The sequence below is a fragment of the Petromyzon marinus genome, chromosome 14 (genome assembly GCF_048934315.1).
Source record: "Petromyzon marinus isolate PM22_M1 ecotype Great Lakes invasive population chromosome 14, UKy_Petmar_22M1.pri1.0, whole genome shotgun sequence".
Taxonomy (NCBI): Eukaryota; Metazoa; Chordata; class Hyperoartia; order Petromyzontiformes; family Petromyzontidae; genus Petromyzon; species Petromyzon marinus.
Window position 1 is genome coordinate 1,563,827 of NC_133680.1, and position 19,671 is coordinate 1,583,497.

At 52.9% G+C, this 19,671-nt stretch overlaps 3 protein-coding genes across 7 annotated transcripts in view; 2 read left to right on the forward strand and 1 right to left on the reverse strand.

The window, feature by feature from the left end:
- The first annotated feature begins 1,815 nt into the window (after positions 1-1,815).
- Positions 1,816-13,062, forward strand: TMEM209 (transmembrane protein 209). 2 transcript variants are annotated; one of them, XM_032954442.2, is made up of 15 exons: positions 1,816-1,919; positions 2,546-2,708; positions 3,657-3,715; positions 4,323-4,436; positions 5,032-5,294; positions 5,720-5,924; positions 6,541-6,719; positions 7,865-7,936; positions 8,440-8,536; positions 9,645-9,770; positions 10,513-10,610; positions 10,758-10,872; positions 11,634-11,734; positions 11,949-12,022; positions 12,767-13,062. In XM_032954442.2, the coding sequence occupies exons 1-15, from the start codon at positions 1,895-1,897 to the stop codon at positions 12,822-12,824; spliced, it is 1,749 nt and encodes a 582-aa protein (XP_032810333.1). In that variant the 5' UTR covers positions 1,816-1,894; the 3' UTR covers positions 12,825-13,062. The 2 variants fall into 2 exon arrangements, with proteins under 2 accessions (XP_032810333.1, XP_032810334.1); XM_032954443.2 differs by having other exon boundaries at positions 1,904-2,225.
- Positions 12,024-19,049, reverse strand: ARMC10 (armadillo repeat containing 10). 2 transcript variants are annotated; one of them, XM_032954450.2, is made up of 6 exons: positions 18,837-19,049; positions 17,101-17,312; positions 15,234-15,368; positions 14,772-14,942; positions 14,189-14,260; positions 12,024-14,034 (listed from the first exon to the last, which is right to left on the reverse strand). In XM_032954450.2, the coding sequence occupies exons 1-6, from the start codon at positions 18,952-18,954 to the stop codon at positions 13,780-13,782; spliced, it is 963 nt and encodes a 320-aa protein (XP_032810341.1). In that variant the 5' UTR covers positions 18,955-19,049; the 3' UTR covers positions 12,024-13,779. The 2 variants fall into 2 exon arrangements, with proteins under 2 accessions (XP_032810341.1, XP_032810340.1); XM_032954449.2 differs by having other exon boundaries at positions 17,101-17,315.
- Positions 19,033-19,671, forward strand: part of LRRK2 (leucine rich repeat kinase 2) — a 44,303-nt gene continuing 43,664 nt past the window's right edge. For all 3 annotated transcript variants that reach the window (XM_032954435.2, XM_032954436.2, XM_032954437.2), the window contains exon 1: positions 19,033-19,133. The gene's annotated coding sequence lies outside the window, so the exon portion shown is untranslated. The remainder of the gene's footprint in view (positions 19,134-19,671) is intronic.

A 19,671-nucleotide genomic window follows, 5' to 3' on the forward strand; every position in this document is an offset into this window, starting at 1 on the left:
AGGCAACACTCCATCCCCGTACAGATGGACACAGATGGTGATTAGTCCACTCGCTGTACTGCCTTCTCCTGGCCAGCCAGGGTATGGAAGTTCCTCGACACCCACGGGAAGGGAGTTTCACTTCATCTGTGTGTGATCCACCAACCCTCCCTGCAGCCTCCACAGTGCAGATATAGCTACCACTCCTCGGCTAAGGGGCCGTCCATAAATGACATCACGCACCTGGGGGGGGGGGGGGCGGTCAGACATTTGTGACGATGTGTGACGAGGGGGGGGGGGTTTGAGAAAGGTGACGCCACACCAAAATGCGCAACTTTAAATAAATATAGACAACACGTTCCACTTAATTGAATAGACTTTTTAATAAATGTTTTGTTCTACAACATCAGAGTGCAGCGCCACACTAAATACGCACTACAATGACAATAGTTTAAAGCGATTTGAAGCATGTTTTATATATTTTGGGGGGGGGCAAAGCTTTGTGACGTCATATTTGAGGGGGGGTCTGACTTTTTGTGATGCCGTGTGACGAGGGGGGGGGGGGTCAAAAATCGTCCAAAATCGCGTGACGTCATTTATGGACGGCCCCTTAGGCCTTCCCCCAACCTGCAGGCAATGTTCGAAAATATGTAAAGGGACAGGTGCGAATCGGAATAGGTGTGCATTGTTGAAGGTGTTGGGCGCTTGTGGTAATATATCGCTGGGCTCATCTGTATTGGTGTTATTTTTTATGCAGGTGTGAATCTGTACAGGTAGGAGTCTACAGGTGTGAATCTGCACAGGTGAGAAACTACATGTGTGGCCGTATGAAATGAAGTCGTGGGTCATATTAATTGAAGTGGTGGGTCACATGATATTACGTCCGACCCACGCCATATGTGCGTTCGTCGCTCGTTGGGCCAACAAGGTTGGCTTGTGGTTGGAACTGTCGGACCAAAGTTGGCCCAACGCTCCATCATGATTGCTGGGCACGTCCTCAATTGCAGTGTACATGAGCCATCTACGCCTCCTACAGGGGACACGTGGCAGGGGCTCTCCTGAAGAAATCGAGTCACGAGAAAAAATAAGAATAATAATTTTTACCCTTTCTGGCAATAAACCTTATTGTTATTTTTTTATACTTTGATACGAGCAAAACCAGTCACGAGCAATGTGCTTGTGCCACACGAATCGGTTGACACGGAGCGATCTTCACTCAAAACTGCTCTAGAGGAGTTGTACACCCCTAGCTGCCACTGCTAGTCAGTGGCCTAAAATAAAATAAAATGGTTCGCACCGGATGACCGCTGCAAAGTACGATCTGTATTTAGATTTAGTGTGCTGATCTTAAAGGTGCATTGAAAAAATTGATACTCCGACTGATGCTCCTGTTGTTGTGGAGTGACTCATGCAGCCAGCTATGACTCTAGGGTTTGGTGTTACATGTTGTTTGTCGTTTATTGTGAAAATTCGGTCACAGTTCCTAAGATAACTGTTACATTGCTTTTATGGCTTAATTTTGGTGATGTCGAAAACGTTTTTTGGTTTGGCCAAGTTTGTTTGTTGTAGTACGGAGTTAGACTCATGGCCTTAATCTAAGTTGTCTTGTGGTTGTTGTTTGACTTGCATCCCACTGGGATTTTTGCACACAACGTTGGTGTACGGTGTTTTTTCAGGAATATTTTGCTGTTTTTTCCTGGATTTTCTGTTTGCACAGTCACATAGTCACTTTAAGATGTTTTCTTGTTCATGTTTTTTGTTTGTTGCGGTTCCACCCGATTCAAGAGCCGAATGGCTCACAGGGCTCTACCAAATAAATGAAAACTGAAATGAAATGAAAACGGAGTGGCTGCCCGCGTACTGCCCGCTTAACCACCCCACGTGACGGCCCCGGCTGAGACGTCACGTGGGCAAGATGGCCGCGCCCAGCTCCCCGCACGGCGAGTGGAGCCGAGTTTATCGAGTCGCGGGTTGTCGTCGTTTGAGTCGTACTGGGCGACTCTCCGTCGCTGTAACTACTCGTAGAGAGCGGGTGTCTCGTCTGTGCTTGGCGGTGTCGTGGCGCTGAGCGCACTGCGTCGCGACACCGCGGCGGTTTGAGCTCCCGGCCCAGCGGCCCGCCACGGGTCGCCTCTGAGCCGGAGATGCGTGCGGCAGCGGCGCCGGGCAGCGCGGTGAAGTCTTAAACAACCCCCGGGGCTAACGCGACTGGCAGTGGCACTGTTGTTCATGAATCCGCTCGTGCGGTGCGTTTTGTCGTTTTTGTGGCGAGCGAGGGCCGTCCGTGATCCCCGTAATGAGTGCGTGCCGTGTTCCCGCCAATTCTGCACCCCCCATCCCCTCTACATTAACGTCTTCCCGCATCCTCTCGATCCTCCATATCCTTGTGTACACCCAACCTGCGTGTCGCTGTATCCCTCTACCACCGTATCATGCCCCGTAACCCCCCCTCTACCCAACTATCGTTAGAGACCTCTACCCACCACCACTCTACCTCCGTGTTCCTGTATCACCTGCAGTCTCTCTAATTCTTCTACCCACCTCTCTCTCTGCTCCTCTGCCACAGGCGTCAGGGCCCCCCCGCCGAGCGCCGGGGGGTTGAGCCCCGAGGCGCGGGTGGCTCGCATCGCGCAGGACATGGCGCAGCGGCGAGAGGCGCAGGGCCGCGGGGTCCGCCTCGCCTGGGGCCTCCTGCACCTCTCACTGGCGGCCATCGCCTGCCTCGACCTGTGAGTGAGGTCGTGCGAAGTCGCGTCAGGTTGTGTCAGGTCGCGTGGGACCACGTCGGGTCACAATGGCCTGGGGAGGGAATCTTGGCGGCGATCTTAAGCCGGGTTCCTAGCTGAGCGATACGTTGAGCAACCACAAAGCTTTGTATCGGGTGAGGGGGTGAGCACCTGCCGCTTTCTCGACATATGAAGCAATTGGCGGGACCCCGGGGTCCCCATCACTGCCCCGGGGTGGGAAAAACCGCGTAGCGACACGAGTCTTGCCTTACCGACAACAAAACTAGTGTCAATCGATTGGCCTCGTCGAGAGCTACTCGGGGCACTAAGTTTCGTAATAAGTTGAAAAATTACATAAACACGTTAAATTCACTGCGGGGGCGGGCTCGCCTTGGCAAAGAAGCTGAGGATCGACGGCTGACCGGAGGGCGTCGTGCGACTGCGGCGGACGCCCCCCGGGGCTCGTGTTTGGCCGGTGGGGTGGCGCCCATCGTGTCGATCGCCGCCTGCTGCTGCTGGCGCTTGTTGGCGCGATTCTGGGCGGGCGGCGCGTTGCTGTCGGGATCACGAGTGGGTGGACTGAAAAATAATAATTATTGACCTGATTTTTGCGGGACCCCGGGGTCCCGCCAAATGATTCATATGCGAGTGTAGCAGCACAACAATGAAAGTGTTCAATCTTGATTTGAAGCTTTCGTGACTGCAGCAATCAATACTCTTTGATACCTTCGGTAAAGTCACGTAGGTAGAAACTAAAACAAATCACGACGCTTCGGGCGCAACACAAGCGTCCGTCATCAGGTGGGAAAGCATCATGCTTTGTCACCTAATGAAAGAGCATATTTGACAAAAGCATTTGAATTAAATTATCGTAATTTGTGATAATTTATGGTATCACAGTGAGGAGGGGAAATCATTCCAGCTCTGGCTGTTTTTTTTGTCTCTTTTCAGATCAAGCAAAATGTTTGCTCAGTACTTTGGGGTGAACTACTTCATGGTGTACTATCTGGGTGAGTACAGGTCTTGAATTTATCCACGAGTGTCTCTACTGCTCATGCGGTGATCTCTCTGCCTCTCGGTGTGATCCCAAGCCTGCACCTCCACGCTTCTAAGCACACCACTCAACTTTTCATATGTTGTTACACTTTATTTTACGAGTGTCCCACGTTTCTGAGAACTTAGCGCGAGTCAGAGACATCGCATTGACGTAAAAAAGCGGGCTCAGGCAGGACACGCCCGCTGTCAGGGGCGACGACCTGTGGTCGAGGGAATGCGCCCGACATCCACCGTTGAGATGGAGTGATTATATCGGCTCCTGTGCACAATTGGAGGCGGATTGTTACATCGCAGGGTTGTGAGAGAAGGCGACGGCTTGGGGTGGTCTTCATCCAGTAGTAGATCGATCATGGCTGATACTGATCATGGCAGATACTGATCATGACTTCATGAGTATGTGTGCGAGCGAGTGGGTGAGTGGATAGGAGGGCGGCCAAGAGGTGAGCGTGCGGATGAGCGGGTGAGTGCTATTGCAGGTTAAGTGGGTGACCGAGAAGGCGTTTGAAAAGTGGGGGAGTGGGCGCACCGAGTCGCGTGTGACGTGATTTGTACCCCCCGCAGAGTCGGCGCTGGCAGTGCTGTGCAGCGTGAGCTCGCTGTTCAACCTGTGGAGGTACTGCCGCTGCTCGCTCCCTCAGCCTCCTGCCGCCAACGGAACCTCCCCGCAGCGTGCAGGTATAGCCACAATCAACCCAACGCGTGTGCACTTTTAATGATCAATATAGAGTGATACGGATAGGTAGGTCTAAGCTCATCTTCATTGTGATCGTTTTGCCATCACGATCGGGTGTCTCAGAAGTCGGCACTGAGCTGGCACTGCTGAGATCCTCGTGCTGATTCTTGTCAGTTGTCTGTAATTAAACTGGGTTCTCTCGTGTGTTTACTTAGTGGTCTCGCCCGGTCACCAATGGCTGCACGAGAAAACCCATCGCATTAAATTTGGGTCCGCACTTAATTTGGATAAATTTTACTTCCGTGGACCACCCTGTAACACGAAGGGTTGCGCTGATGTGCGAGAGATCCGAATGGACTCTCCGTCTCATGACGAAACACTGATAATAAAATTTTGGAAAACGCTAAATGAGTTCCTGGTGCATTGTGTAAACAGCACAGGGGAGATGGCCATGGTTTTGACCACACTGCTGTCTCATACGCCATACCACCCTTCATAGGTGCTCGCTGACAGCACTTCTCTCACGCAAGCTACACGGGAGCTTTGCCTTGAGTGCCACGTGTCCCTTTAATGTCCGTGTGTGTGTTGCTCCCGCAGCGTTGCTGAGCGGCGTGTCTCCCAGGCGAGCGGACGCGACCCCCGTGAGCTCCCCGCCACCCCCCGCCCTGCAGGGTCAGAGCGTGCTGAGCTACAGCCCAGGGCGCGCCTTCACCCCCAGCCCCCGATTCTCCCCGGCTAGCTCCCTAGGGGGGTCAGGGTTCCCCTCTTCCCTCGCCTCGTCATCCGTCTCCTCGGCCATGAGCAGCTCGGCTGCCTCCCCTGTGCCCCCCTACTCCTACTCACACCTGGGCTACGGACAGGTGCGCATGAGTGATGCCACACATACACGTGTGCATGTCTGTCAGCTAAACACAACAAACGTGTGTTTTGTCTTTTTGTCCAGTTTTATTATGATTGTGATAGCAGTGTCGTATCATGAGATGAATAATCCAATCTCAGCAGAGCTCCAAAGCTAAGCTGGGCTTGGGGCCTGGTTAGTACTTATTATGGGAGGCTACCTGGGAATTCCAGGTGTTGTAGGCTTGCGATGTGATTTGAGTGTTACCAGCCCTCCACTGCAATCATACAAACATATGCCATACAGCAAGACCCTTATGAAAAAGAGTCTTGAGACTTTGGCTTTTCTGTGTAAAATAAAGGGTATTATTACTTTTCTCAACGCCACAGGGCATTGCTTGCAGTTTGTGTCAGTCATCAAACCTAGCCTTCGCCCGTCTTCACACAGGGCAGCCCCGGCTCCCCGGCCAGGCCGATGGGCGCTACGTCTCCCCTCGAGAGCTCGCTGGACTCTTCGGGCCTCCGGCTGCGCTACCGCACGTCCCCCGCTGGGCCGGCGGCGGTGCTGGGCCCCGAGGAGCTGATCACGGACCAGAAAACGCTGCACAGCTTCATGCAGGGCGAGGAGGAGCTGCAGCGGCGGCGCCAGCTGGGTGCGCGGGCTGCTCCGTGGGGCGGTGTCGCACTTGGAGTCAATAATAATTAGAGTTAGAGCGGGCCTGTTACATCACGTTGTGTCGCCTGCTCGAACCGTCAACATGAGCTAAACCGGTTATGGAAAGCAGGGGGTAGAGGGATGGGGAGCAGGCCCACTGCCCCAAATAAGCCGGCGTGCCACCGGATGGGGTAAGGTAAGTATTTAAGGAAGAGGGGGTGACAAGGCAAGGAAGGGGTGTAACCAAAACGTGCCTAAAATCAAAGAAACATGAGGCTGCTAAAGAGCTATCATATTTCCTCCACCCCTCCGAGTCCGTCTCTCGTCTAATCCATATGAGTTGTACCCCTTATCATCGGTTCCTGTCTTCTGACCCCCCATTGTGGTTACTTCTTTTTAAATGACGATTGCTGAGCATGGGCCAAACCGCCCCGCCAGTCACGAACAAACAGCACCCCTGACATTTTGATGACTCTCGTGCCGGTGCTTGTTCAGTTAAGTTTAAATGACTTTGTTTTTTACTGTTTTTAATTGCAGCAACTAAGCCAATAGGCATTGGTGCAAAAACGACGCTGTCACATCAGAAACGGAAAATCCTCGTGTTGGGTGGCTAGGCATGGCCGAGTGGAGCGTGCCCGCGGGAGGAGCCGGTGCCTGGGCCTACAGCCAGTCCCCCGCTGAGTGCGCCCAGAGCCTGCGCAAGTACGCCTACCAGCCGGCCTGCCGCTCCACGCAGCCGTCCGCGCACAGCACCGACGAGGCGGACGCCGGCGCCACCACCGCCGCCGACGAGGTAGCTCCAACCACCTGGCACCGGTCGCTCGCTCAATCGCTGGCTGGCTGTCAGAGCCTAGCACTCGGCAGTGTCGAGTTGCTATCGCCAGTTCCTGCAGAGGGGACACGAGTCTTCTTTCGTATGGCTGCTGATGTAGATGCAGAGCAACAACTACAATTTCACATTCAGGTGGTCAAGCCAGATAATCACGTCATGAGCAGTGGAGTGTATCGCCGCTGTTATGTCTCCTTCGTATTTGTGGATCTGGCATTGCGCCCTTCGATGTTGTTTAGTCTATTCTGGAGTCGTTGGGAGTTTATATTTGCAATGCCGCTATTATAATAACAAATCAAATTCACGACGCTGATTTGTTTTTTAAGTAGGTGAATTATTTTCTATAATATTTTTTACACGGTTAGGGTTGAGGGGGAGGTGTGACGTCACCGCAATGCACGAACCGGGTTCAGCGCTGTGGGTTGCAGGTGATGTCACCACCACGCAGATGTGCATAGCGATGTCACCACCACACACTTGCCCCCGCCCCCCCACCGCGTGCCAGCCAGTCAAACTTTTTTATAAAATGGTATGACACTAAAAAAAAAACTTTAATGTTATGCTTTCGGCGTCACGTCACGGAACAAAGTGTTCAATCGGATCTCACGCAGAGCAGTACGGCCCTTAGTGTTGGAGAGAATTCCCCTTTGAAGGAGATACCCCAACTTTCTGAGACCCTTCCTTGTGAACTGTGGTCCATGGTGGTAGCACTTTCCCACCTGCTCTGCCACCGAGACTATCGTTCATCGCATGACAGTTAAATTGATGTTTTGAATTTTCAGAACTGAACTTTAGCCTCGTTAAGCGCAGAACCATAATTAATGATGTTTTATTATTTGTGCAGTCATTGGTAACTGGGATGAGACCATCAACTCACTGCACTGGAGAACCCTTGTTTAATCACAGGTGGCTCCTTGAATTTAAACCCAGGATTTCAGTGGTGCCAGGTCGGCCTTCGAACCTGAGCCACCACGCCACCACCCTTTCCTTAATTATTTTGGACTTCACGCTCACTATGAACCCATCATGGACACACGAGGTGGGCTGGGCGTGCCGTGCGTTGCATGGCTCTGACATCGTTCCCTTGCGTCGCCCGCCTCATGGTGCAGGTGTGGGCCAAGGTGGGCACGAGCCGGCAGCAGCTGGAGAACCTCGACTCGTGGGTCGCCAGTCTCCGCAACGTGAGTGCAGCGGGCATGCAGTGCGCTCATGGAACCGGTGCCCGTTACTCTTGTCTTCAATGGCGGGTTAACTCGGGGGTGCGGTACTTGGGGATAAAACCACAATTGTACGTGTGTATACATGTCGAACCTCTTTTGCACCAAACGTAGCCAACCGCACTGACAGACGACTCTGTTAAGACACTCCAATGCAACTCATTGGTCTGTGGTACTCAACTGGCGCTGCCCATCTTGTGACGTTTCTGTGCAGCGTGCAGATAACCACAAAGCAGCATCGATTTTCACGCTTTTATAGTTTTGAGCTTCACGAATGGGATAAAAAAGCGACTTTTTTATTTGTTTGCCACAAAAAAGTCCACGTTTACGTGCAGTGCACTGTATTCCTGCCCCCATCTCCGACGAGTACTTAATTGTGCTCACCCTGCTGCTGCTTCTTGCTCGGGGGGGCGGGCGGTGTGTGACGATCGACGCGCGCTCTCTTGTGTCGCGGTGCGAGGGTGCAGTGGATCAGCGAGACGATCCTGGTGCCCCTGGTCAAGGAGGTGGGGATCGTGAATAGGCATCTGCGTCGGCTGGGCTGCCCGGAGCTGCAGGTTGGCGGTAAGGTCGCACGCCCATGTGGGGTGCCGCGGGCGTCGGGACGTGGCGCGTTAGCCGCTCGTTGCAGAGGTTTGCGGTTCGAATACAGCGGCCGCCCCGGTTAATGTTGCGGTTGTGAAGATACCACGCGGCGACTGCTTCGCTCACAGCGGACGTTAGGTATCCCGTGACGTCATTCGCAGGCATCGTGGTCAGAATTTGAAACATTTCCCGCCAATCGCTCATTTGGGATTATGCACGGCAGTCATCGCGCCCGCTGCTGCGAAAACTTGGCAGGAACCTCCTGAAAGTGTCGCGAGACTCGGCGAGGCTTTCCTGGGTGAACGAGCACAAGCATAATAATAATAAACATGCCCCGTGTGTAGAGCTGCCACGATACGGTGTTACCGTGGTTTATTTAACGACGCAAGGTTCCACAATAGTGCTGTATTGTCCATTTTTATATTGTTGTTGTAAACATCACTTGTTTAATATTTAATGCTTTATGTTATAAAAAAAAGGAAGCTTTTATTTATTTATTTAAAAAATAAAGCTGTGAGTGAAGAGCTACTGCCCATTAACCTGGTGGTGTGCCACATCGTCACATTTTCTCGGGCATTTGTTTTTAATGATTTCTCGTGTGGGTCGTAATCGTTATAAATTGCAATGTTGCAATGATTGGAAGACTCGTGGCAGGCCCATGTGGAGCGAACTGCAGTTGAGCAGCTCGTAAACAATTACTCTTCCTATTGGAAGTGCAGTAAAGCACAAACGCAACAAACAGGGTCACAGAGTTACGGGAAATAGATTTCACGACGGTCATCTAATTGTGTAAACTTATGTCGTATCCTATCACTCGCATGGGTGTGTCGGTGTCACACGTGCCCGTGGGTGCATGCGTCGCACAGGTACGTCATCTCACCTGTGTGGGCATGACCGTGTCACACACGTGCCCGTGGGTGCAAGCGTCGCACAGGTGCGTCATCTCACCTGTGTGGGCACGACCGTGTCACACACGTGCCTGAGGGTGTGTGAGCGATGCACAGGTGCGTCACCACACCGGTGCGGGTGTCCCAAGGGTGCGCGTGTAACACGGGTATGTCACCCCAGCCATGCGTCTCCCTGGCAGAATCCAGCGTGCCCAGCTTGCGGCAGGCGGTGCTCCTCAAGGCGGCTGCCATCCCTACCCTCCCGCGCGTGCTGCTCTACCTGGACGTGACGGCCAACCAGGAGTATCTGTGGGAGAGGATTAAAGGTGCTGCCCACCCCCGTCCCGTTTTTTTTCTCTAGCGTGGCTTCCCGATGTTAATTTAGTCTCAATAATAATGACGTCTGTAGCACTCGGCATAACATGGCAAGTCTGTTCACGGGTGCTGAACAATAAACAGGAGTCATTAGGCAAAAGGCTTAGTCTAGTTGATGACAACCTGTGGCAGTTTGGTCAAGTATTAAGACTGCGGCTCTTATTTCGTTAATCTCTGACCAGTGTGGTTTCAGTATCGTTAAACAATCCCCATGATCAACAATGTGTGGGGAGGCATTCATCCAGCAGTGAATTGACAAGGGGCTGTAAAATAATCTTAACTGCAATACTCAAAGAAACTGATTACCTCTTTCCCGTAAACTCTACCATGGACCCAGCCGTACGTTAGTTAATCCCTCGGTCTAAACATCACCTGTGACTGCTGCACAGGTCCGCGTGTTGACAACTTGACGTTTATTCCCACTGCAAAACCGGCTTTCCCTAAAAGGGCTTGCAGGTGAGATGTTCACACACCTCACCAACACCCCCCCTGCCCCCCCCCCCCCCAATTTCAAATTAAGGCACGTAGCCGTCCATGGTGGCAAAAGCACCGAGTGTTGATTGTTTGTGAGACGTGCGACGCATCTCACGTGTTGTGGGTCTCGGCAGGCAAAGCCCGTTTTGCAGTTGACCTCTCGGCACCACGAATGATCCTGACGGCTTTCAACTTGACGTTTGTCGTTTTTCGTCACAGACCTGGCCGACGGCGGTTGCATGAGCGCGTTCCGCTGGAACGGCGGCGGAGACTACCGCGGGCGCAAGTGGGACGCGGACCTGCCCACCGACGCGGTGGTGAGCACAGAGCACGCGCACGGCCCATGTCCACACGACGGCGTTGGGGGGTGGGGCCACCCTCCGTGCAGTGCGGTGAAACAACTCCCACTGCTGACACTTGCGTGGGGAGGCCTTTATCCAGCTGTTGTCGTGTGTCTGCATCAGATGGTGATGCACATGTTGTGCACTTACCTCGACTCGAGGCTGCCTCCAAACCCTCGCTACCCGGACGGGAAAACCTTTACCTCCCAGCACTTCCAGCGCAGCCCCAACAAGCCAGGTGACTCAACCCCACAGCCGACCCGAGTTCAATTCTCGATCACGGCTGACATCGGTGGACAGCGACACCCGAACCGGTCGTAGGCCCCCACCTGACCTTACAGACCCACAGTGAGCAGCATTGAGGAGTACGGTTACACAACCCCATAGATAAGACTGGATACGTCTTCATCCAAAAGTGTATTGACCAAGGGCTGTAAATGATTGTTAAAGTACATCACAGTCGTTCACTGCGATATGGTCAATAGGTGTGGTCGCTGTTTCCACCGTCGTACGCCGGGCTTTCTATAAATGAACCTTATGGCGGGACCCTGGGGTCCCATAAGCCCCCGGCTCTCGCATAAACTGCGTTGCGACGTCATTTTGTCTGTTGAAAGCGAACGATACGGCAATCTATTCCTCTCGACGAGCTCTACACGATGCGCTAATCAAAGTTTTGTTTCTTCTGCGCATTCGTCCTCGCTGCGCTTGGACGACAACAGAATGATCCGCACCAGGTGGGTCGCGGCGTTTATGTGCGCGGTGGGACGGAGTCGCCAACAATAATTTAATTAATTACGATTTTGACTTCCGTTTATTCGGGACCCCGGGGTCCCGCCATAAGGTTCAAATGTCCACTTGTGAATGTCGTGGACGTCTCTGCCGCGGGACGTTCAAATTCAAGTTGAACCTGAAGGCCGGAGTGACGCAGCTGCAAGCGCTTCTCCCCAGTCGCCACGACGCTCGCGTGACTCCCCGTTGGGACTTCCTCTTTTCCTTCAGATGCCAGCAGCCAGCAGCAGGGGCTGTACATTCACCAGATCAGCACCAATCCAGCAAACTACCAGCTGGTGTACCATGGCACGGCGCTCGAGCTGCCCAAGGTAACAATGGTGCTCCACTGTGTGACATCATAACATCTGACACCATGGCGTTGGAACGGCATGTGACGTCACGTGGCCCCGTCAGAAAATAAAGAACCCCGACCGGCGCTCACGTTCCTCAACCTGCACCCCGTCTCCTTCACCAGTTTCTCGTAAACAAAATTCACAAGGTGGCGGCGATGTTGGGGTTCAGCGATCGTTTCTCTTCCTTCAGGGACGGAATAACCTGTTTCACACCATCCTGATGTTTTTGTACATCGTCAAGACAAAGGAATCGGGGATGCTTGGGTATGTATTCTTGTTCTTTATTGGTACAGGTAGTGTTGCAGTTGGCGAGCTACGCTACGAACCCGGCGACTCGGTTCTGATTCCCACTCATGGTCAACAGTAGTGACGATTATCTAGGCCTCCCCGAGGTCGACTCAGCTTCAAATGAGTACCTGGTGCGGTGTGTAAACATCGCCACTCGGGAGACAAAGGCGGCCTGGCGTGGTGCTGGCCACCCACACCGTTGTGCCGTGGTGCCCTTAACAGGTGTTCACTAACAGCACTTGCCCCAACAGTCTTAAGGTTACACGGGGGGTCTGTCTTTTTTGATAATGGTGGTATTCATTCCAATGTGAATTTGTCTGGGATCTCACTGTGGCTGATACTGTAATGTATTAGATGATTGTTCCTAATGCAAATGCTACTCATTGCTACAGAAGGGCCAGAACACTCAAATTGGGTATAAATATTGTTGAGGTGATGCCTATAATCCGAATAGCAACAAACTACTGAACCTGGGTAACAGTTCAGAGGTGGATTGGATTCACTTACAGGGCACGGCCATCCTAAAGTCTTACGTTGTTTTAAGGCTTATGTCAAACACTTACAATTCACGATCATCATCACGACTTGATTTTCCTGCAAGTGAAGTGTTGTGCTAAAGGTGATTATAGATTTTGGGAACACTCGCAAGGCAGGTACAGAATTTCTGAAGACCGCGTCTCGCGCATTGCTAACGCTCCCCCCACCCCTTTGTCTCCACAGACGGGCGAACCTGGGCATGTCTGGCGTCAACATCCTGTGGATATTCGGAGAGCAGTAGATACGCCCAGGTGCTGGTGGGCCTCTCCATTCAGAGCCATCTACCTGGTGGCTTGGACCTGTCTGACCAGGCTTTGCTCCTTCCCTCCATCCGTCGTGTTGTAAGCCGCCACCCCTGCCGATTTATTTTACGACCACAATAAGCATGCGTTTTAGGTTTTTTTTTATATATATTGAAGCGGTCGTCAGGTTTTTTTAAAAAAGAATGTTAAACTTTAAATAAATGTTCGTGGAAATTACTTTGCAGTGGTGTGGTTGTTGGTGGTAGACCTACTCTTCTAGGCCATGCCTTCTCTTAAAAAAATATTTTTTTTCCCTCCATTGTGCCACTTGGAAACCCAGACACCTGTGTGGAACCCTTTCCGTTAGAGAACAACCCACGCTTTCACAGATCTACTTCCAAGATCCCTTGCAAGTGACCCCTGTGGCTGACCGCTGTGGCCGACCCCATGCACGCGAGGTATAAATGGGGCTTAAATGGTGATCCATGGCATTTGTCAAGCACCGCTACACAACTGCATATCAAGATTCTGCGCGAGGCTGTCGTGTAAACGTAATCGGTACACGCACTTGGGGAGTTACGATGCAGGCAGAAGGGGAGAGTGCAGTAAAATCTATTGTACTTTACTTGTGCCGACCGCCATGGACGCCATCAAGGGAGAAGGCTGATCCATATTTTTGGGTTAGGCTGCGTAGTGGTAGTTACATACACGTTCTTGTCATGAACCCTCCACCACCCTACAAAACTATCACCTTCACAAACACTGCGGGCGTGATGCTGGCAGTAGCGTTATAACAACTTTGCAAATACGACAATCGCGTCGGGTGGTGGAGGTTTAATGACAAGAATTTTGACGTAAAACTACCACTACGTGGCCCAACCTCAAAACCAAACCTGGACTCAAGCGATGGCTACCTGCATTGTAAGTTGAGCGAGAAGGCCGATCGCCGCGCAGCTACGTCACGAAGCTGCCGAGGACGCTGGAGGCCGTCTCTCTGAGGCCGTCGTCTTCGTGGCGCGTGAGCCGGTAGACGCTGGCGCACACCTCGGTACGCCCGTCCAACAGCAGCGCGCGCAGTGAGCCCGGCTCCGCACCGTCCTCATCCGCTGCCCTCGTCGTCGCCGCGAGGTTCTTCAGCAGGAAGAGCACGCGGCTCGTTACCTCCACGCTCCCCTCGGCCTCGAGCAGCCTCAGAAAGGAGCTCGCCACCTGTGGGGAGAGGAGGAAAGATTCGTCATTATCACCAACACTGCCGCCCGTGGTTAAGATTGATCATTGATGTGTAACGTTGCCAGCAAAAGTGTGAATTGCCGCGGGTTTGACGATGCCAACTGGCAGACATGCTCAAGTTACAAGTCCATACCGGCAGGCTGAGAATGTCTGCTTTCATGTCGGCATTCCCGGACAGGTTCACAAACAGCTTCAGGGCTTGTAGCTGCAATAGAGACAGAGACGGTGGCAATGCTACGACCCCTTCACATGTTTTTACTGCTGGAGCTGAAACAGCTCAGATGCATAAGGGCATTTGTTTGGCAACTCTTACCAGTGACTGTTATCAGGAAATGGTTGCCACTTTCCTATTGAATTAAATAGAATTAGTTGCCCAAATCTGGACTAATCTAGTTGCTGCTTCTCCATATTGTGGCCTGTTGTCGATACAATGTCCACAGGGTGGCGTTCATATTAAAAGAGATGGATTCCTCTGGGTGTTCACAACTTACAGAAACCTTGTAAACAATCCCCTCTAAGGGTAAATTCACACTTGGCTTCGTTGCATATGCAACGATTCATAATCACCAACACTGTCACTTAAATTTTATCTTAAGATCCGTACACACTCGCATGTGTGGGGTCAGGTGACATCAGTGACACCTGTGAGTGTGTGGTCAAAATGTGACATCAGCGACACCTGTGAGTGTGTGGTCAAAATGTGACATCAGCGACACCTGCGTATTGTCGCTGTCGATGAGGGGCCATAGGTCGGGCAGCGTCCCCGCAAACTGGCCGTGGTACTGGTCCGTGACGGTCAGGTTGGTCAGGAGACGCAGCCCGGCTACCTGAACGTCGGGGTGAGCGTCGCTGCCGGCGATCGTTCGCACCACCTGAGGAATGTACTCCTGTGGAACACAACGGCGATGGAGACGGCGAAGGGCATGACCATTCCCAACGCGTTACCACAGTTGGGGGGAGGGGTCTCCACAATCCGCGTCGCACACCGACGAGAAGTGTACCATGGGGGGGAGAGGTGATGCAGGTGGTTACTGCACTGCGCTACAAACCAGGTGACCTGAGATCGATTCCTGGTCACAGCTCACGTAGGCTGGGAGTGTGCATGGTTAGATTCTATCCCAGGTGTGTGTGGTTACATCCTATCCCTGGTGTGCCCGCATGTGCTGTCAGGGCCACACCTGCAGAACCTCCTGGTTGGCCATGTTCATGGCGAGGTTGTTCAGCGTGTTTAGCGCCTGCTCTCGCACGCCAGCGTCCTCGTTGGAGATGCAGCCCATGATCACGCCCAGTCCCCCGACCGCACGGATCTCCTCCTGGGATTGGGGAAGGGGTGGGGCAGTCAGGGTTGGGTCACGACCTGTGATGGTACCTGGATTCGCGGTTTCACGACCTGTGCATCTAAGAATTTGGCATGTACACATGTCTGTTTACATATGAGCACAATAGTCACCTTATATTTACTACAATGCGCCAAGAATGTCTGTGTGTCCCGCACGTGACGTCACTCCACGTCTACCAGCCCCCCTCAATAATCATGAGCAGGTGACGTCACTCCACATCGAACAGCCCCCCTCATGAATAATCATGAACAGGTAACGTCCTCCAAATGGACACCCCCCTGCATTAATAATTAGCAGGTGACGCCGCTCCACATGGGGGGGCGAGGCGCCTCCTGCCCCCTCCTCAGCGTCAACTTATAACCATCACTACAACGGCAGAACCCTCACGTCACTCCATCTCCGCAACGCTATTGAGAAATAGCAGTAAAAAGGACGTCATGATGAACAAGGGATTATAACCTTTACATGAAATAAGTCTGTGTCACTGCAGACTTACAAATTGCACACGCATTAATGTGATGAATATCACGTCGCAGTCTGCTTTTCGCTTGCAAGTTTCAGATTTACTGCAATACACCCGTCCTTGGATGGGCAAAAGGCGAGTTTAATATGTTTCTTAATTTGTAATTGTACCCTGATCATTCTAAAAATAAAGCTGCCCGAGCCAAATTGTGGCACACTGAATTTATTATTTAACACTGATTTATGTTTGTGAAAGATTTTCGATTTCTCATGTGACAGTTTTTGTTATGATTTATAAATGTGCTTTATTTTATTTGTTTTGCTTTTCTCATTTCGGAGACTCATCCTGGTCTCCTGAATTCACACCTGGTTCAACAAAATAAACTTGAAACTTTCATCCGTGTTTCGTGGCACGGTGATTGAGCGACAATGCAGTTGATGTGGCCCACGCTAAATTGTTCACCGAATATTTTCCGGGTCGCCGGTTAGGCCGAAGTCGGCGGCACGTGACTAGTCGCCACCGCCATAGTGAGCGGTAAACTACTACTGGACATCTGTGAAACTACTCGACATCTGTGAAAAATAGCTTTACAGCTCATCGGATTCCTCCAGTATCAAAGATTCTGATTTCTGAAACAAGACGTGGTGTGCCGAGTGCAGACATTATTTTCCGGGACGCCAAACCTGGACAGAGACCCGGCTGCAAAGATACCCTGAGTTGTGAAGGGCGGAAGACGATCTCTGAGTGGAAACCTAAACCTGGGGTGGGGAAGGGGGAGGTAGAAGAGGGGGGGTAGAAGAGGGGGTGGGGGGGTAGAAGTGGGGGGGTAGAAGAGGGGGGTGGGGGGGTAGAAGAGGGGGTGGGGGGGTAGAAGTGGGGGGGGGTAGAAGAGGGGAGTGGGGGGGTAGAAGAGGGGGGTGGGGGGTAGAAGAGGGGGGTGGGGGGGTAGAAGTGAGGGGGGGGTAGAAGAGGGGGTGGGGGGTAGAAGAGGGGGTGGGGGGTAGAAGAGGGGGGTGGGGGGGTAGAAGAGGGGGGTGGGGGGGTAGAAGAGGGGGTGGGGGGGTAGAAGTGGGGGGGGGGTAGAAGAGGGGGTGGGGGGGTAGAAGAGGGGGTGGGGGGTAGAAGAGGGGGTGGGAGGGTAGAAGTGTGGGGGGGGGGTAGAAGAGGGGGTGGGGGGGGGTAGAAGAGGGGGTGGGGGGGGGTCCCTCAATCTCTTCCCAGCGGCGTGGCCGACCCTGGCACCTGGGCGGCGGTGAAGGCGGCGCGGCCCGCGAGGGTGACCAGGGCTCGCCGCAGCAGCTCCGTGTCGGGGGGAGCCAGGAGCGCCCCCAGCAACGCGTGCAGCTCGCGGCTGGCGGGTGGCGGGGTGCTCGCGGAGGCAGCGGCAGCTGTGCGGCTCCGGCGCGGCCCATCGTCGCGCGTCTCCAGGGTGGCTGCAGTCCGCACGGAACGTGCTGCTATCGACACACGGGAGGGACGGGGGAATACGGCGCGCTCGTGAAATCTCACGCGCCGTGCGTGAGATGTGCGTGAGACGCACGGCGCGGCACTCGCCACGCTTACGCCCGCCCGCGACGTTGCGAGCAGTGTTGCACCACTGCCAACGCAGCAGCCACTTCGCGAAATGCAAGCACGTTGTCCATTTGAATAGACAACATACGCTTGACATGCTGCGACTCGTGTTGCTGTTGCATATATTAGTAGTCTCTTAATGTAGAGCCTGCAGAATGGTACCAGACTCAACTCTTCTTAGCTGACTTTGTAACTGATATTTGGGTCCGATCGCGTTAAGTAAAACGTGTGTCATAAACCCTCCTCCACCCGACAGCCAATGATTAAAGTTGTCACGTAAGCAAACGAGCCGATGTATGACGGCTACAGCAGCACCGCCGGTAATATCGGCAACGTTTAACAGTTCGTTGGTACGACGTTTCGCTGGTAGTTACAGCCAGCGTCATCAGGCAGTTGCCAGAATAACGAAAACGACATTTTCAGATTTTAGTTTAAAGTTGTGAATTGATCTGCTGACACACTGCCGTGTAGTCGCCGTAATGCTTTGTGCACGTTCGTTTACGTGACAGCTTTGGGGTCATCCATTTAGTGTTTTAGTAGGTCGCAAAAATCTGTCAAAACTTGACCCCAACCCCCTTACCTGTACGCACGCGGACTATTTACCCCCCACCCCCACCTGCGTACGTATGCCTGACGCACCCCCCGAATCCTATAGAACGGCCGATATGTAATCCACGCAGAAACGATCAAGGATGAATAATCATATTAAAAGTAATATTAACGTGTTTAAGCAAACAGATAGTCCACCGCCGGACTATCTAATTTGAAGGACAATGTAAACAAATTATTATCGAGGCTTCACCCCCCCCCCCCCCGTTTCCTATGCGTACATTGTCAGTAGACCCCCCATACGCAAGCGTACGCGTTTGGGTTAACCACCCCCTCCCCCCTCCATGCGTACGCACTAAATGGATGGACCCTTTACTCATTGGCTGTGTCGAGTGGACGAGGAGCAGAATCTCTGACCCAAACACATTCCTGCGGAGAAAGCTGGTAGGAACGTTGGGTTGCTCGGTCAATGGCCAGGGTCAACGGCGGCGTGGTGTATTCCGCAAATATGCCCGACTGTGAGGGCGGGCACAAGTCGGCGTGAGTAGGTTAAACGTTGAGTTTTATAAGGGCACCACGGGGTGACCAGCCCCTGCCCACCCAGCCCCACCCCTCCCAGCCCCTTCACACCCAGCCCCTTCACACCCAGCCCCTCCACACCCAGCCCCTCCACACCCAGCCCCTCCACACCCAGCCCCTCCACACCCAGCCCCTCCACACCCAGCCCCACCCCTCCCATTTTTGGATGCACGACGGACGGACACAATAATCCCCTGTGGGCTGGTGGTGTAACCAGGAGGTTCCTACCAGTAACAATTCCGAATCACGAAGCGTGCTCAGTCTTCTCGGCTGCTTACCTGGGCCGGGCTGCGGCCGCTGCCTGCGCGAGCGGTACCAGCAGCAGACGGCGATGCCGGCCAGGACCCCGGCCAGGGCCAGCCGGCCCACGGCGACCCCCCGCGACTCGGGGCCCATTGGAACGCAGCGCTCGTTGACTGGACGAGGTCCAAGCTGCCCCCCACGTGGAACTCCGAGATCAACTTCCGGGCCGGGGGGTCACGTGCCCGGAAGTAGTTCCCTCACGTGGTCGCGGCGCGGGTCGGTCACGCGCGCTGTTTACATGCGTGACGTCACGAGCCCCGCGGCCTCGCGAGGTAACGGGGAGACGCATCCACAACACCAACAACAACACTAACAACAACACTAACAACAACAACACTAGCAACACCAACAACACTAATAACAACACTAACAATACTAACAACACAAGCAATACTAACAACACCAACAACGACACTAACAACAACACTAACAATACTAACAACACCACTAACAACAATACTAGCATCACTAACAACAACACTAACAATACTATCATCAACAAACCATATCAAGAACACTAACACCACTAAACAACATCAACAACACCACTAACAACAACACTAACATACCAGAAACAACACCTACAACACTACTAATAACAGCACTAAGATCATCACGAACAACATTACTCACAGGATCACTAACACCGCTCACACAGTCATTATTAACATCAATACCATAACGAAAATTAACAATGAAAAATATCAACAACACGAACACAACTGTAGGTTGTTGTATCGCCGAGATGATGCCTCCTTCATATTTGTGACATTCTATCGCTGCGCTGCCCTGCGTGGTGCTGCCCTGCGT

What these genes read in the sequence shown, in the direction of transcription:
- TMEM209 (XM_032954442.2), top strand. Translation starts at nt 1,895, where the DNA reads ATGGCCGCGCCCAGCTCCCCGCACG. An exon ending in CGCGCCCAGCTCCCCGCACG is followed by an intron (nt 1,920 to 2,545) that starts GCGAGTGGAGCC and finishes CCTCTGCCACAG; the next exon opens with GCGTCAGGGCCCCCCCGCCG. An exon ending in CACACCTGGGCTACGGACAG is followed by an intron (nt 5,295 to 5,719) that starts GTGCGCATGAGT and finishes GTCTTCACACAG; the next exon opens with GGCAGCCCCGGCTCCCCGGC.
- ARMC10 (XM_032954449.2), bottom strand. Translation starts at nt 18,954, where the DNA reads ATGGGCCCCGAGTCGCGGGGGGTCGCCGTGGGCCGGCTGGCCCTGGCC. An exon ending in CCGCCTTCACCGCCGCCCAG is followed by an intron (nt 15,369 to 17,100) that starts GTGCCAGGGTCG and finishes CCCCAATCCCAG; the next exon opens with GAGGAGATCCGTGCGGTCGG. An exon ending in TCGACAGCGACAATACGCAG is followed by an intron (nt 14,261 to 14,771) that starts GTGTCGCTGATG and finishes TCTCTATTGCAG; the next exon opens with CTACAAGCCCTGAAGCTGTT.